Source organism: Phoca vitulina, unplaced genomic scaffold (assembly GCF_004348235.1).
Source record: "Phoca vitulina isolate PV1807 unplaced genomic scaffold, GSC_HSeal_1.0 scaffold108, whole genome shotgun sequence".
Lineage (NCBI taxonomy): Eukaryota > Metazoa > Chordata > Mammalia > Carnivora > Phocidae > Phoca > Phoca vitulina.
Window position 1 is genome coordinate 890,175 of NW_022589811.1, and position 16,098 is coordinate 906,272.

At 47.0% G+C, this 16,098-nt stretch overlaps 1 protein-coding gene across 2 annotated transcripts in view; it reads left to right on the forward strand.

Moving 5' to 3' along the window:
• USP30 (ubiquitin specific peptidase 30) overlaps window positions 1-16,098 on the forward strand; it is a 26,339-nt gene that overhangs the window by 3,127 nt on the left and 7,114 nt on the right. The window contains exons 2-7 of one of the 2 annotated variants that reach the window (XM_032397998.1): window positions 997-1,106; window positions 2,190-2,372; window positions 6,992-7,095; window positions 11,484-11,582; window positions 12,180-12,225; window positions 13,524-13,618. In XM_032397998.1, coding sequence (XP_032253889.1) covers window positions 997-1,106; window positions 2,190-2,372; window positions 6,992-7,095; window positions 11,484-11,582; window positions 12,180-12,225; window positions 13,524-13,618 — 637 coding nt within the window. The remainder of the gene's footprint in view (window positions 1-996; window positions 1,107-2,189; window positions 2,373-6,991; window positions 7,096-11,483; window positions 11,583-12,179; window positions 12,226-13,523; window positions 13,619-16,098) is intronic. The other variant, XM_032397999.1, reaches the window with a different exon arrangement.

Here is a 16,098-nt window from a genome sequence, read left to right on the forward strand (position 1 = left end):
CACACACACACACACACACACACACCCCTGTATAGCATTCTAGTACTCAATCCTCCGGAACATCACACACACACACACACACACACACACACACACACATATCAAACACATGTATACAGGTATACCACATACATATATTCCCACACATATCGTTTGTCTTATTTGGTGGAAATACATAACTTTGTATAAAAACAGTGTTTTAAATTGCTTAAATGTCTTTATTTGTAGTAAAAGAATAACTTCAGTGCTTAAGTCAAGTCTCAAGAAATTTTTAATTCAGTAAAGATTTAGAAGATCATTTATGCTATTGTATGCCTCCTCCCTGTTTAATAATCTAAAAGATAAATTCATTTCTATATGTTTTTTCCAGTATCCAGTCATTCAGTAAATACTGTTAGGGACCTCTTAGGTGCCAGGCATGATCTAGAGACTTGGGATATGTCAGTGAGTAAAACAGACAAAGATCCCTGCCCACAGGGACTTTGCTCTCCAGTGAGGGACACAGACAATAACCGTAGTTAATAAGTGAATGTTTATGGCAGAAGGTGGTAAAAAGAAGACGCAGAACTGGGTAGCAGGGACCAGGAGTGCAGGTGCTCACTGTTGGTTAGAAGTGCCCGGGAGGTGAGCGAGAGAGCCATGCAGTGATCCGGGGAGGGGGAGAGCATTCCAGGCAAAGGGAGCAGCCGTGCTAAGGCCCTGAGGTAGCCAGTGTGGCGCCAGTGTGGGAGGCAGAGTAAGAGGGGCAAACCTGGGCTCCCCCTCTGAGTGAGATGGGGCTTCTGTGCCCTGACTTAGGTTTTAAATCCTAATGTCTGAACATAGCTGATTTTCAAGACATAATCTTGTACTGTATGATGACTTCGACTTGAAAGTTAGCTGTTGGGTGGGCCAGTCGGTTACTTTGATGAAATGTTATTTCTTCGTACCTGTATCTGTATTTACACACGCTGCGTTTGTGATGAGGGAAGACAGTAAACCTGTTTTCCTTTCTAGGTATAAAGTCATGAAGAACTGGGGTGTTATAGGAGGAATTGCTGCTGCTCTTGCCGCAGGAATCTATGTGATTTGGGGTCCTATTACAGAAAGAAAGAAGCGTAGGAAAGGTAAGAATGAGGTCATTAACCCCGTCCACTGTCCCACAACAGTACAACAAGGGGTGGGCATTTTTTGTTCTCTTGTGTCTCCAGCTTTCGGGCAGTGCTTTCTTTTAAGCAGAAATTAATGACTCATTATTTTAGACCCTATAGTGCAAAGATTTCTGTTCCCCCCCCTCAAATCTTGAGTTTGAGACATGCTCTGTCACGAAAAAGTTCACGTGGCTTAACTGTCTGACTGTTCTCCTTCATCTGGTGCTTGTGTTGTTCAGCAGTGCGGCTGACTGATCGTGTGATACGTTTGTGGTCTCACTGCCGAGCTGCTAGTCAGCTAGGAAGAGTTTCCAGTTAGTGTCTTTAATACAAAATTCTATTTCCTTATTTTAAAAGAAGCCCCCTTTTGTAAATGCTGCTCTCCCTGTTGTTGATTAGAACAGCCACAACAAACAAACAAACAAAGGGATCGGTATAGCAAAATGTTGATCGTTAAATCTGGGGGTGGTTATGATTGGAGGTGATGATATATCCTCTCTTCTTTTATGCATGCGTGAGAACTTTCCTAATAAAAAGTTTCTTGGAAAAGTTTCAGCAGAAAAGGGAAGTATGTCAGATTTTGTTGATCTCTCTGCAGAAAGACTGATCAGAATTGCTATGGTGGTGTCTTTTGCACTGATTACAAGAACAAAATCATTGTCCTGGGGAGCAACAAAAGAACGGTTGTTTTCTTCTGTTCTGACGTTGCTTTCTTATCAAAGGAGAGAGAGAGAGATGTTACGAAGTGTTTTGTACAAACCGTGCCAGACACCGTGGTGGCGGTCAGGAGTAACCCATGACAGGGGACCTGTCCTTCTGTCGCTTCCAGTCTTCTGAAGGAGCAGCGCTGGGACCAGGCCTCCATACGGACAGAATGTCTGGTCCCCCCGCTGCCCCCCCGCCGCCCCCCCGCCCCCGACGTCTGTGGATAAGGACTTTCTGAGATTGGGATTTTCAGTGTCAGGTTCCAGTGCAGAAAGTCTGGCTCCCAAATGGGAGAGAAAGAAAGAGCAGGTCCAATGTGATATGCTTTTCTCTTCTTCCCCTGACTTTTTTCAGGGCTGGTGCCTGGCCTTGTCAACCTAGGGAACACCTGCTTCATGAACTCCCTGCTGCAAGGCCTGTCTGCCTGCCCCGCTTTCATCAAGTGGCTGGAAGAGTTCACCACCCAGTACACCCGGGATCAGAAGGAGGCCCCCCCCCACCAGTATTTATCCTTAACGCTGTTGCACCTCCTCAAAGGTATCTAGCTGGGAACTTAAAGGGGATTGTGTGCATTTTGAAAGCAGCAGCCCAAATGACAGGCAAAGGGTTAATAGCTTTTGTGTGAAAAAAGATCATGCAGATCATCATGAAAAAAAACAAAACACACTGAGGGCCCAGTAGATACAAACAGCTATTTAAAAAAAAAAATTTTAAAGATGTAACCATTTATTTTTAAAAATTGTCAGTGTATTAACAGCTTTTTAGGGAAGAGAACAAATCCACTGCCACTTAAGCATTTTGATTGTAAGAAGTCCTCTGGTTAATTAAAGTTTAGAAAAAAACAAGCGTCTTAGCCTAAGAAATAAGGTGGTTCGCAGAAGAAATAGTACAGACTGTATTTAGGTAGATACGAAGAGTATCTAAGGGGCACTCAAATACTCCACTTGGCCATCATCAAAGAAATAGAAATAACATAGCGGTGAGGTTATCGTTGTGTCGCCTGTCAGCAAAGACCGAAAACTCCAGTCCTGCCCAGCTGTTGGACGACACGTTCAGACGTGCCGGTGGTGGTGTGACCCAGGGCCGGCTTTATGGAGAGCAGCTTGGAACGACACGGTGATAGCTTGCAAAGTGCTCAGTGCCATCTGACCTAGGAATTCCGTTGACCATGACCGACGCTAGCCTGAAATAGAGTTGTAAGAGCAGATGAGCTCAGGAGTGGCTGGCCAGCTGCCCTGAGCTGGGGAATCACATGTATACAAGCTTGGCACGGGCTTGAAGCCGTCATCCATCCACCTTCATTTTTAAACCAGCTTTTTTGCCTGTAGAACTAGTTTTTCCTCCCATAACGTCTCTTAACGTCCCGAGAACAGTCCACAGAACACGATTTGGGAAATGCTGTGATGTGCACAAAGATTTCCCAACACCTGGTTACAAAGGAAGGCCGGGGAGGAGAGCGTGTGGGTGTCCCAACAGCAAAATGATTAAGCAGTCACTGGAATATTACATAGCCATTATGAATCATCTTTGTCAAGTGTTTGTTGTTGTTGTTGTTGTTAATGTGGGAGAGGCATAGGCTATAATGTTAAGTTTAAAAGAGTGTTGTTCGAAATATGTTGTAATTTGACTTCAGCAAAGCCAAGATTTCCACGGATAAAGGCTGGACAGAAAAAGACCAAAATGTTTACTATGGCCATTTGACAGTTTGGAAACCTTAAAACAAAACAACCATATTTCTAAAGCTCGCAACAATAAGCACATATTACTCTCACAGTCAGAAAAAAATTGGATTTAGAAAACACTTGGCTCACTGTTGCTTCGTGGAGACGTGTTCCCAGGTGATCTCAGCTTGACACAGAAAGCGAGTTCTGCTCTTCTGTATAACAGGCGAGTTGAAAGTAATTTCTTCTGCTCCCCTGTTTTAAACAAGTACCATCCCAGAGTGGAAAGCTGAAATGCGGGCAGTATAACGCAGGTTCAGGACGTGTCCTAGCGTGACTGCCAGTTCCCCCCTCTTCACACGCATGACCCACGGCTGGGAACCGGAGCCATGTGGGCAACTACACCTGGAATCTAGGCTCCCTTCCCTGCCTCTGCTTTTCAGGGTCATTTATTTTGGTTTTTAGAGATAATTTTTACTTCCGCAAGTAACGCATGCACACATTCTGCTGGTAAAAGTTAAAGCATCACACATAAGGTGACAGTTCCCTTTATCATTGCCCCACTCCTGTTCCCCTCATTTCTTTGCCAAAGTAAAATACAAGTGTATCCTTCCAAACTGTTTTCTGTGCATTTTAATATGTTTCTAAGCACCCGTAGAAATTACATATTGTTTCATTTATGTTTTTTCATAACCAAATAGCATAATAATATCCGTGTTGGAGAAATGTCCGTTCCAGTACACGTAGCCGCACCTCATTCATTTCTTTCTCTTTGTGAGTTTATCAGTCTTATGTCTTCTGTGGGCTGCCTGCTCATTCCCATTGCCCAATTTTAAAAAATTGTGATAAAATATCCATAACATAAAATGTACCATCTTCACCATTTCTAAGTACACATTGCGTAGCATTGAGTACATTCACATTGTTGGGTAACCATACCCACTATTCTCTTCACCAGAACTTTTCCATCATCCCATCCTGAAACTCTGTATCCTTTAAGCAGTGACTTCCCATTCTCCTCGATCCCCAGGCCCCGGAAACCACTGTCCTACTTTCTGTCTCTGAGTTTGACTCTGTATCTCACGGAAGTGGGATCATACAGTATTTGTCCTCGTGGGTCTGGCTTATTTCACTCAGCATGGTGTCCTTGAGGTTCATCCACGTTGTAGCATGGGTCAGAATTCCATTCCTTTTTAAGGCTTCATATGAATAATACCCCATTTGTGTGTACACACTGCATTTTGTTTGTCAATTCATAAGTCAAGAAACATTTGGGTGGTTTCCACCGTTGGCTATTGTGAATAATGCTCCTGGGCATGGGTGTACAAAGATCTACTCATGTCCCTGCTTTTAATTCTTTTGGGTATATACCTAGAAGCAGAATTACTGGATCAGCTGGTAAGTCTGTTTAATTCTTTTAAGGACCTGCCATACTGTTTTACAGGGCAGAGGTACCATTTTGCATTCCCCCCAACAGTGCATGCAGGGCTCCAGCTCTCCACATCCTTGCCAATGCTTGTTATTTAGTCTGTCTTTTTGATAGTAGCCATCATGGGTGTGAAGTGATCATCTCATTGTGGTTTTGATCTGCATTTCCCTACTGGTAAGTGATATTGAGTAGGAGTCTTCACGTGTTTCTGGCCATTTGTATTGTTGTGGTTTTTTTGTGTTTGTTTCTATTTTATAAATGTCTACTCAAGTCCCTCGTCCATGTTTGAATTGGGATGTCTGCATTTTTTTTATTGTGTTTCGGGAGCTCTTAATATGTTCTGGATATCAATCCCTTATCAGATATGTGATTTGCAGACCTCATTCCCTTTCACCGTTGCACAGTATCCATAACGTCAAGATATTATTATTTAGCTGTGTGCCTCCAGGGCCTTGTTGTCATAAACAGGCTACAGTGAATGTTCTTGTTTGTGCCCCTAGTGCGCACAAGCCTGTGTTTCCCTAGCATAGATCCTGGGAGAGTCAAATTGCTAGGATATAAATTGTAGGATGGGAAAAATAGTAGACATTGCCAGATCGCCCCACAGCATTTTAGGCAAAATTCGGCTAAGAGGGACATTAAAATTTTCCTTCAGAGGAGAAAAGCTAACCGACAGGCTGCCTGGGGAGCGTAGGAGGAAGAAGGGAAGTACGGTTGCCTGCGTAATGGGCTCCCTTTGTTCTGGAGGGTAGAGGTCTGACCCCAGGCTATGTCCGCCCCATTAAGGCGAGCCTCAGGACTTAGCACTGGCTAGCAGGGCTGCTGCTTCTCCCCAGGTTACCACCCCGAGTCACCACCACGTTCAGGTAGGGATGGAGGTGGCATTGCTCAGAACCTCCCGAGTCAGAGCCAAAGGAATGTCTCAAGTTCACTAAGTGCAAATCAGAAGAAACAGGCTAGCTTAGTTTTCCCGGAGTTAAGTGAACTTGGGAAGCTGCCCTGTGGTGGCAGGCCCCTGTATTTTTACTCCCGCACTCTAGCAGTACTGGCCCAGTGAAATATACTATGGAAGGGGGCGGGCAAGATCAGGAATCAGCGAACTATGGCGCGTGGGCCATGTCTGCACCACTGCCTGTTTTTGTCAATAAAGTTTTATTGAAACAGCTGTGCCCATTGACTTGCTCTTTACGGCTGCCGTGGTGTTACAGCCGCAGAGTTGAGTAGTTGCTGCAGAGCCCGCAAAGCCAAAAATGTCCCCTGTCTGACCCTTGACTGCAAAAGTTTGCCAACCCTTGCTTTAGCTGTAATTATAATATAAACTCATAAGCCCCTCACACTTCTATTTTTGTTCGTTAGGCTTGATTCTACTGATGACTGAAAAGTAAACTCAGGGGCACCTGAGTGGCTCAGTCGGTTGAGTGTCTGGTTCTTGGTCTCGGCTCAGGTCTTGATCTCACGGTCATGAGTTCGAGCCTCGCATTGGGCTCTGTGCTGGGCGTGGAGCCTATGTAAAAAAAGAAAAAGAGGAAAAAAAAAAAAGAAGAGAAAGTAAACCACTCAGCAGCCCCCTTCCGGCTGCCATGTATGGCTTGCTGTTTTACCATGATCATCAGAAACTCCAGGGAGACGGACATGGGTGAAGGCCCTGTGGCCTCAGAGAGAGTCCTGTAGCGGGGAGTCAAGCCCTGAGCGTGGGCTGGACTAGATGAATGTGTAAGGGCTCTCCCGCCCTCAGAACTGTGAGTAAAAACCATTTGACTCAGCAGGAATCTTGCAACAGTTTATATCGATGATGGAAATTCAAATAGCTGAAATCAGTTACTTCGTTTAAATGCTACAGGCTCATGAAAAATCACGTTCATTCGGGAAACACGCAGTGAGTGCCTAACAGCCCCCTAAGCCTTGGGTAAGGCTGCAAAGAGGACTAATGAAAGAGCTGTAGTTCCAAGGTGAATTTTACAGTGAGATGCTTAATTAGCTTTGATACGTCGTGCGGGGCAGGTTTCCTGGTTTCTCGTCGTGCTAGTGATGCAATCTAATACTTGCATTACCTTTTTGGTTCCCAGCTCTGTCCTGTCAAGAAGTCACCGACGACGAGGTCTTAGATGCGAGCTGCTTGTTGGATGTCTTACGAACGTACAGATGGCAGATCTCTTCGTTTGAAGAACAGGTGAACACCCCGCTCAGAATCCTGCCCGCTGATGCGCTGGGGCCTGAGCTGGCAGCGAGGGCTGGAAACTAGCCTCGTGCTGCAGCATGGGGAATAAAAGCCAGCGTCGACCTTGTACTTGCCTGGCCTGAGTGTACATTTCCGGGGCAGTTTAGGATTCTGGGACCAGATCATGAACTTTGTTCCTATTCTCCCGATCAGAGGAGAAAGAGAGCTGTTTTTGTTTCTGTTTTTTTTTTTTACCCAGTGAGTGGCAAGGTTAGCAGGATAGGGTTTGAACAGTTGCCAAAGAGCGAGCCTCCTTTTCGTCCTTGAGGGACTTTGCACTTGATTACCTGGATCCTTCAGAGAGCAGCAGGTGGCTTTACCTTAGAAGCTTAGAGGTTCAGGTGAGACCCTTTTTTGAACCATACCCTCGTTTAAAAAAAAAAAAAAATCATTCTTCGAGGCTAGATTACTTGAAGTGGCCCCCGACCTTGAGCAGCCGTCATGAGGAACCCCAGGGCCTTACGCCAGCCCCTCGTACCCCCTTTCCTGCAACTACAGATTCACTGCCTTTTTTGGTCCTGACCACCCTCCTCCTCCTCAGACCGCTAGTACGGACGGTGAGTCTGAGGCCGAAGCTGAGACAGTGAAGTTGTAGGGACAGGTCATTTAGCTTCCAGTGATGTGCGGGTATGTCCTCCCTGGCCACATCCTGGGCCGGCTTTGGCCAGCTTTGTGTTGGCTGCTTCTGCTTCCACCATCCAGACACAGGATCCAAGAAATGGGAGACGGCTTTTAGGCTCCCAAAAGCGTGGGACAGGAGTGAAAAGCGTTTTAAAATGCTGGAAAGTGAGGTGGGAAAGCTCTCCAGCTGGCCTTATTTTATAAAGACTACCTCTGTTTCCATTTTAGTCTGAAGCCACATAGGTGTTCCTTTTTAAACATGGTGTTGATGGTATCAACTTTCTTACAAGGCATCTCGATGAATCCCTTGTATATTGAAATGTTTTTCCATTTAGAAAATACTTACTAAATCCTCCTCTGGTAGCTGCCATGATTTAGCTGCATTTTCCTCTCTCTAACCTGAGAGAGTGACTGCGATTTAGCCCCAGGGACATCGAATACCTTGTCTAAGTCCCGCTCTTGTGTCAAGGACCCACTGACGTGCCAGTTCTCTTGGGCAGTGTTTCCAGCAGCCTCAGCCTGCAGCTGAGCCCCGCAGCTGTAGCATTCGAGGGAAAGAGGCCGCCGGCCTCTTCCTCTCTGAAGGCAGCCGGAGCTTCTGGCCCGGGGCCTTGTCCACGTCTTCGTTATTCCTGATCCCGTCAGTCAACAGCACTTTCCAGTGTCTGGAGCTAGAGCTGTGGGGGATGTATCGGGCCAAGCGCTTGCCTCGTGTGAATTCTCGGAGTTCATCCTCACAGCAACCCTGTAAGGTCTCACTGATACTGTCCCCATCTTGCAGATGAGAACACTGAGGTTCAGAGAAGCCCAAAGTCACACAGCTCCTTAAGTGGCAGAGGCAGGATTCGGGCCACTCATGCTAAAGTGCACAGTGAAGCTCCACCCTCTTCTTCGAGGCATTCCTTTTGTCAAGGCCAAGTAGTTCCATGGCCGACGGTGATGGAATAGGGTTTGGGTCTGACTCCAGCCTGTCTTGGGATTCTTCTCCCTGGGGAACCCTTGCTCCTGCTTCAGATGCCTTGTCTGTGAGCCTCCCGGAAAAGCTGCTCCCCTTTCAGGCGGGAGCACCGCTGCTAGATAAATAGCCAGGCGGCCCCATCTACCCTTTGCCTTATTTATCTTTGAACCTTTCATCATTCTCTTGCTAACTGCCGTTCATGGCCTGGGAGGGGATTCTTGTATACGGGCCACAAATGTTTATGGAATGCCTGCCTCAGGCGGGGCCTGCCGAGGGCCTGGGCTTGTGGTGGCAAACAGGACTTGCAGGGCTCCTGCTCACAGGGAGCTCCTGTTCTAGTGGAGGACTGTGGACAGTAAAGGGGTACCGAGAAGACAAGCGTGCTGACGTGCCAGTGTGAGTGTGGGGGGGCGTGGAGCTGGGGTGGGGGGCAAAAAGCAGTGGGGAGACTCCCTTAGGTAGGGAAGGCACTTCTGGAGACGCGAGGTTTTTGCTGAGACCTGAAGTCTGAAAAGAGGGGAGGCCTGTGAGGAGCTGGGTGCAGAGTGTTCCAGACGGGCCTGCGCAGGGTGAGACCTTAAGGATGCCGCGTTGGGGAAGGGCAAGGGGGCAGCGTGGCTGTGGCCAGGGGCAGGAGGGCAGCAGAGGGGCTCAGGGCTCGGCAGGCAGCAGGTTGTGCAGGGCCCCGGGCGCTCTGCACCAGAGCTGGGCTTCTGCTCTGTGTGCAGTGGGACCCACTGGCAGCCTTGTCCAGGGACTGCTGTGACCTGGTCTGTGTTTGAACAGGACATGCTGTCCCGGAGGGACCGTAGTGGGGCAGAGGGAGCAGAGAGGAGGGTCGGGAGGCCGTTGCTGGCGTCCGGGCGGCCGATGGCCTGGCTCAGACTGGGGTTGAGGCGGGGGGACGGAGAGTCCTCGGGATCTGGGGTGTGTGCTGGAGGTAGCCGCACCGGCAGGAGGTGGCGGGGGGGCTTCTTATGTCAGGGAGGGTCCTTGCAGGAGGGTCTCCTTCAGGACGTGCCTTTTCAGCAGAAATTTGAAGGATGAGAAGGAGGCAGCTGTGTGAAGATGGGGGCGGGCTCCTCAAGCCAGGGCGCGGGAAGAGCAGGCCCCGAGGTGGGAATGTGCGTGCTGGCTCACGGGCCTGGAGGAGGCCCAGGGCGCAGGCCTGGTGAGCGAGGCAAGGAGGGCGAGGGGCCACATCAGGTCTTCGGGCTTTGTAGGCCGGCTGGGGGTGGGGACTTACCCACCAGGGAAAGCACTGGGAAGTTGAAAGCGGAAGAGGAAAGGCATCTGCCTCTTAAAAGATCACCCTGGTGACTGCAGGGAGAGCATAGCGGGCCATTGCCTCCGGAATTCAGGGGAGGAGAGACCGACCCATCTCAGAAGAGCCAGGGATGGCTTTGGCTTTCGGGGAGAGCAGCCCCCTGCCCTATGATGCAGCAATTCCACGTCCAGTGTATGCCCAAAAGAATTGAAAGCCAGGACTCCAGCGGATACTTGTCCACCCATATACATAGCCGGTCATTCACAACAGCCAAAAGGTAGAAGCGGCCCGGTGTCCAGCAGCGCTTGAATGGATAAACAAAATGCGGTGTGTGTGTGTGTACACATGCAGTAGAATATGTATACGTGTACGTACTTACGTATTCATATACACGCACAATGGAATATCATTCAACTTTACAAAGGAAGGAAATTCTGGCACGTGCTACACCGTGGATGAGCCTTGCAGACATTGAGCTCAGTGCAATAAGCCAGTCACGGAAGGACAGACAGTGTATGATTCCTTATCCAAGTTTCCACAAGTGGCCCAATTGCTGGGGACAGAGAGAGGTGGCCGCCAGGGGCTGGGGGCTGGGGGTGGGGAGTCAGTATTTAATGGGGACAGAGTTTCGGTTGGGGAAGCTAGAGAAGTTCAGAGGATGGGTTGTGTTGATGGTCACACAACAGTGTGAATGTACTTAACCCAACAGGAGTGTATGCTTAAAAACAGTTAAAATGGCAGCTTGGATATCGTGTGTGTACTTTACTGCAATAAAAAAAGGAGTAGTCTGGTGGCGTGGAGGCCAGGGCCATGTTGACAAAGCTGAAACAGGCTCAGAGACAGCTGGTGTGAAGGCAGTGCCCCCCCCCCCCCCCGCCCCGCCCAGCTTGCTTTCCTTCTCTCTCCCTTTGGGCCCCTTAGTTGAGGGCCTTTGTTGTGAAAATGTCTGGCATATAAATTTGCATTTAATGGGCTGAACCTTGAGAAGGTGGAGAGCAGGGGCACCTGGGTGGCTCAGTTAGTTATGTGGCTGCCTTTGGCTCAGGTCACGGCCCTGGGGTCCTGGGATCGAGCCCCGTGTTGGACTCTCTCCTCAGCGAGGAGTCTGCTTCTCCCTCTCCCTCTGCCTGCTGCTTTGCCTACTTGTGCTCTCTATCTCTCTGTCAAATAAATAAATAAAATCTTAAAAAAAAAAAAGAGGGGCGCCTGGGGGGCTCAGTCGTTAAGCGTCTGCCTTCAGCTCAGGTCATGATCCCCAGGTCCTGGGATCGAGCCCTACATCGGGCTCCGTGCTTGGCAGGAGGCCTGCCTCACCCTCTCCTGCTCCCCCTGCTGGTGTTCCCTCTCTCGCTGAGTTTCTCTCTGTCAAATAAATAAATAAAATCTTTAAAAAAAAAAAGGAGCAAATTCTGCCCTGTTAGCTGCAGGGGGTCTGCCTGGTGGTGCACACAGGGCCCCCTCGGGCCTCTCTTAAGCTGCTTTGCCCTTTGACAGGATGCCCACGAGTTATTCCATGTCATTACCTCATCCCTGGAAGACGAGCGGGACCGGCAGCCCCGGGTCACCCATTTGTTTGATGTGCATTCCCTGGAGGTAAGCCCTTGGTATTTCCAAGACGTGTGTGGTTTGTGCATTTTCATAGGGATAGATAGAGAGCACGAGTATAATCTTTGTACAACTCTAAACTCAAAAGTAAGTCTCAGTAAAAATCAAGAGTGGGCGTGGGGCTGGGGGATTGTCTTATGCTGCAAACTCTGCAATTGGTGACTTTGGTTAGGGCTGTCAAGGCTCTTTAAAATGATTCATTGCTGCAATTTGTGGTGGCTTTGAGAAGAAAAGGTATTTTTCCCCCTATTTAATACAGGGAACAAGGAGCCATAGGAATGCTAAATGAATCCTCATTTCCCTGGAACATGATAAATATTAGGGAGTTGACAAAAGTTAACTAATAAAGGGGTGGGGGGAAATATTCCAGAGAGAGGAAATGTGTTTTTCATTTGATGAAGGATTAGGTACAGTACCCAACCAGAGAGAATCATCAGGGCTACTTTCAGGATCTGGTTAAAAATTGGGTTTAAGTGGTGCAACCAGCAGAGAAACTTGTAAGCTTTAGGAGCAGGTGAGGGGGTTAAAAGGGATTGCAGCTGGGTTTTCAGTCTGTTTTTTTTTTTTCTTTTTTTTTCCCTACAGCAGCAGCCAGAAGTAACTCCTAAACAAATAACCTGCCGCACGAGAGGTAATCATTCCCCTCGAACTATAAGACGCAAGACGGGTACTTTTGAGATGTGACAATGATTTGCTTGTTTACAAAAACAATAACTTTTTTTCTGGGCACATCCAGTCCAACTTGAACTGTGTGTACTTGCAAAGGAACTTGGGTTTTAGAAACAGTTCTATCTTGTTCCCTTGGGCCATCTTGAATTGTTCCCTCACGCCTTGCTCAGTTTCCTGCCTGGAAAAAAAGTAACAGACTTATTTCTACTTCAAAAGGGGTTTCCTTTCTACCTTCTTGAATTGATCTTGTGAGGAGCTTCTTAGGCTGAAACTGTCATATCCTCAGCAAATGATCACAGTCCTCATTAGAAGGAGATTGTTGTTTTCTTAAGACCTAAACTTAAGGAAAATAAAAAGGAAAGACACGTGAATTCCTTTGTGCATCAGTAGTAATAACAGTGATTATCTTTTGAGGCCCAAACTGTTTGCCAGGCACCGTAGCATCTCATTTAAGCCTCACAGCAATGGTGCGAAGTTGATCGTGGGGATAATGGGTTAATCATTGCCCTCATTCCCAGTGAACCGAGGTTCACAGAGATGAAGTGACTTCCTGGGTCATAAAACTAATAAGAAGCAAAGCCAGTTGATCGTGGGGATAATGAGTTAATCATTGTCCCCATTCCCAGTGAACCGAGGTTCACAGAGATGAAGTGACTTCCTGGGTCATAAAACTAATAAGAAGCAAAGCCAGGATAGAGCCCAGGGCCACCTGACTCTAGGGCGTGTGTTTCTGACTAGCCTACCACACTGTTGATTCCTCCAACTCCTGTCCTATCCAAAAAAAAAAAAAAAAAAAATCCAGTTTTTCAGAAGTTGCTTATTCTGATGATTTTCAGAAGTTTATCTCACTTTCTGGAATGTTCCCTTGTGGTATCCTTCCTTGGACATCTCAAACATCTTAAGCAAATGTTTGTGAAAATATATTATTCAACACCAGCTCCTTTTTTATTTCATTTTTTTTTCCTTTCAAGATTTTATTTAAATTCAAGTTAGTTAACATATAGTATAAATTCCTTTTTTAAATGTGGCTGTACCCATTATACAGAAACCACATTTAAGGACTTGCATAAATTCTCCTGGGAAGGGGATGGGTTGCCTTTTTGATGGAAGTCAATAAGGAAAGCTATTTCAGTTTACTTTTCAGGAACATTTTTTTTCCTAAAGAGGGAGTTGCTACGAAATACTAAAAAGGAGGGTGAGTTCGGAGGTTGGTGCCAAAGGGCTCGAGGTGGCATAGCAAGACATGTTCTGTGTTTCCAGGCTCACCTCACCCCACGTCCAATCACTGGAAATCTCAGCATCCTTTCCATGGAAGGCTGACGAGCAACATGATCTGCAAACACTGTGAACACCAGGTAAATACAGTACCAGCGCTTGATATTTTCCGGCGAGGTTTTCTTTCAAGTCGAGACTTGGGAAGCATCTAGAGAGTGTGGACTGACGTTGGTCGGTGGCGTTTGTGGTCACCTGGGCTCTGCGCACCTAGTGGACAGACCGCCTCCCTTTAGTCAGTGACCCTCGGGTGGCATCTTCTGCCCTGAGAGCAGCAGACCCACTGTGCACTGGCAGGAGCTGCGTCTCAAGGTTGGGTCTATACTGACAGTAGACACAACAGATTCTGTTGTTTGGTTGGGTTTTTGGGGTTTGGGGGGGTTTTGCTTTCAGCGTTTTAAAATAATTTTTATTTGGAAAATTTCCAACATAAATACAAAAATAGAGAATTGCGTAACTATCACCTGGATCAATTTTAGGATATTGTCATCCTCCCCACCCCCACCAAAAAAAAAAACCCTGTGCCCATTAGCAGTTACTCTCCATTTCCCCCACTCTTCTAGCCTTAGGCGACCACTAACCTACTTTGTGTCTCTATAGTTTTGCCTATTCTGGATATTTCGTATGCACGGAACCATACGGTACATGGTCCTTTGCGACTAGCTTCTTTCACTCAGCATCATGGTTTTCTTTTATTCCATTAATATGGTGAGTTGCAGTGATTGATTTTTCTAATGTTAAACTAGGCTTGTGTTTCTGGAATAAACTCCACTTTATTGTGATGTACTTTTTTACATATATTACTGGATTTGGTTTGCTGATATTATCTAAAGGAGGTTAGTGTCTGTTTATGAGGAATATTGGTCTTAACAGTTTTCTCATAATGTCTTGTCAGGTTTTGTTATGAGGATTATACCACCCTCATAGCATGAGCTGGGAAGTGTTCCTTCCCGCATTTCCTGAAGGACTTGGGTTTAGATCAGTATTGTTTCTTCCTTAAATATTTCCTAGAATTATCCATTTCTTTTTCTTTCTTCAGTTTTATTTTTGCGGAATTTTTTATGAGACTTTGTCATCCTCCCCACCCCCACCAAGGTACATACTAATTATGTAACGCTAATTATGTTAGGTACATACTAATTATGTAACGCTAATTATGATGCGTTTACTCTCACTGTCTTGATAAAATGTCCCTTTTTATCTCTGGTAAGACTCCTTGTCCTGGAGTCTGTTTTGTCTGGTTAGTTTCCATCTGAGTGGTGTTTCTTTCTTTCCCTTTTTTTTTTTTTTAAATTTTATTTGTTTACTTATTTGAAAGAGAGAGAGCAGAGGGAGGGGCAGGCGGAGAGGGAGAATCTCTCAAGCAGACTCCCCGATGAGCGTGGAGCCTGATGCTAGGCTCCATCTCAACCCTGAGGTCATGACCTGAGTCGAAATCAAGAGTCAGATGCTTAACCGACTAAGCCACCCAGGCGCCCCTAACTAGTGTTTCTATAGGATATCTCTTTCTGTTCTTTTATTTTTGACCTAACTTTGTCTTTGTATTTAGAGTGTGGCTTTTGTAGATAGCATATATTTGGGTTCAGTTTGACAATTTGCCTTTTAATTGGTGTGTTTGGTCCATTTACATTTAACATTTTTATGTGGTCGGATTTAGGTCTGCTAGTTCACTGTTTGTTTTCTATTTGTCTCATAATCTTTTGGTAACATTTCTTATATCTCTTGGCAACAAATTCATTTAGTTTTCATTTATATGAAAATGCTTCTCTTTTGCCTATTTTTTTCCCCCCAAGAATAGTTTTGTTTGGTACAGACTGGGGGGTTGACAGTGTTGCTGTTGTTCAGGTTCGGTTTGATTTGGTTTATTTGGTTTTTTGACTGAAGTCATTTGGTGCCTCTGTTTCCAGTCATGGAGTCTCGTTAGGAAGCAGATGACTACGGAAGGTCGTCTCAGTTTGTGGAGGGGAAGACGAGCCAGGCAGAGTCTGTGGTAGCGATTGCCTTGCATCACCTTACAGCACACGGAAACCTTATGTCCAGATGCCCCCCACCGCTGACTTGCTGTTTCACGATGGAGGGAGATGGAGGGGAAGATCTAGGTGGAGGGTAGTGCAGGAAATCAGACCTTCCCGAAGTCTCTACTCTCCACACCTTGCCCACTAGCTCTGAAAACCACATTGCTTCTTGAGCAGCCTGGCAGGGGCCGAAGGAGCCTCTCAGATGCACCCCGGGCTCTCAGGCTGTGACCGGTGACTTTGCAGCAGTTGCACTCTCTCCTCGCTCCCCGCTCTTCTCCCCACCCCCACGCACCCGCTGCTGGTTGCGCACCTCCTTCTGATCCCCGCCACGGCCACCTGTTACGTGTGAAGCAGTCTACAGATTGCACTTGAGCATCAGGCAAAGAATAGCTGACACGTGACATGTGGCATCAAAGCAGGAAGATAGGCCTAGAAGCCTGTGCGGGAGGGTGACATCTCCCCTCCGGGGGCGGAGCCGAACCCTCCAGGGCCTTGTCTGCTCTTGAGCTTCCACCCCTGTTCCCGCCAGTCAGAGCCCCCCCCCC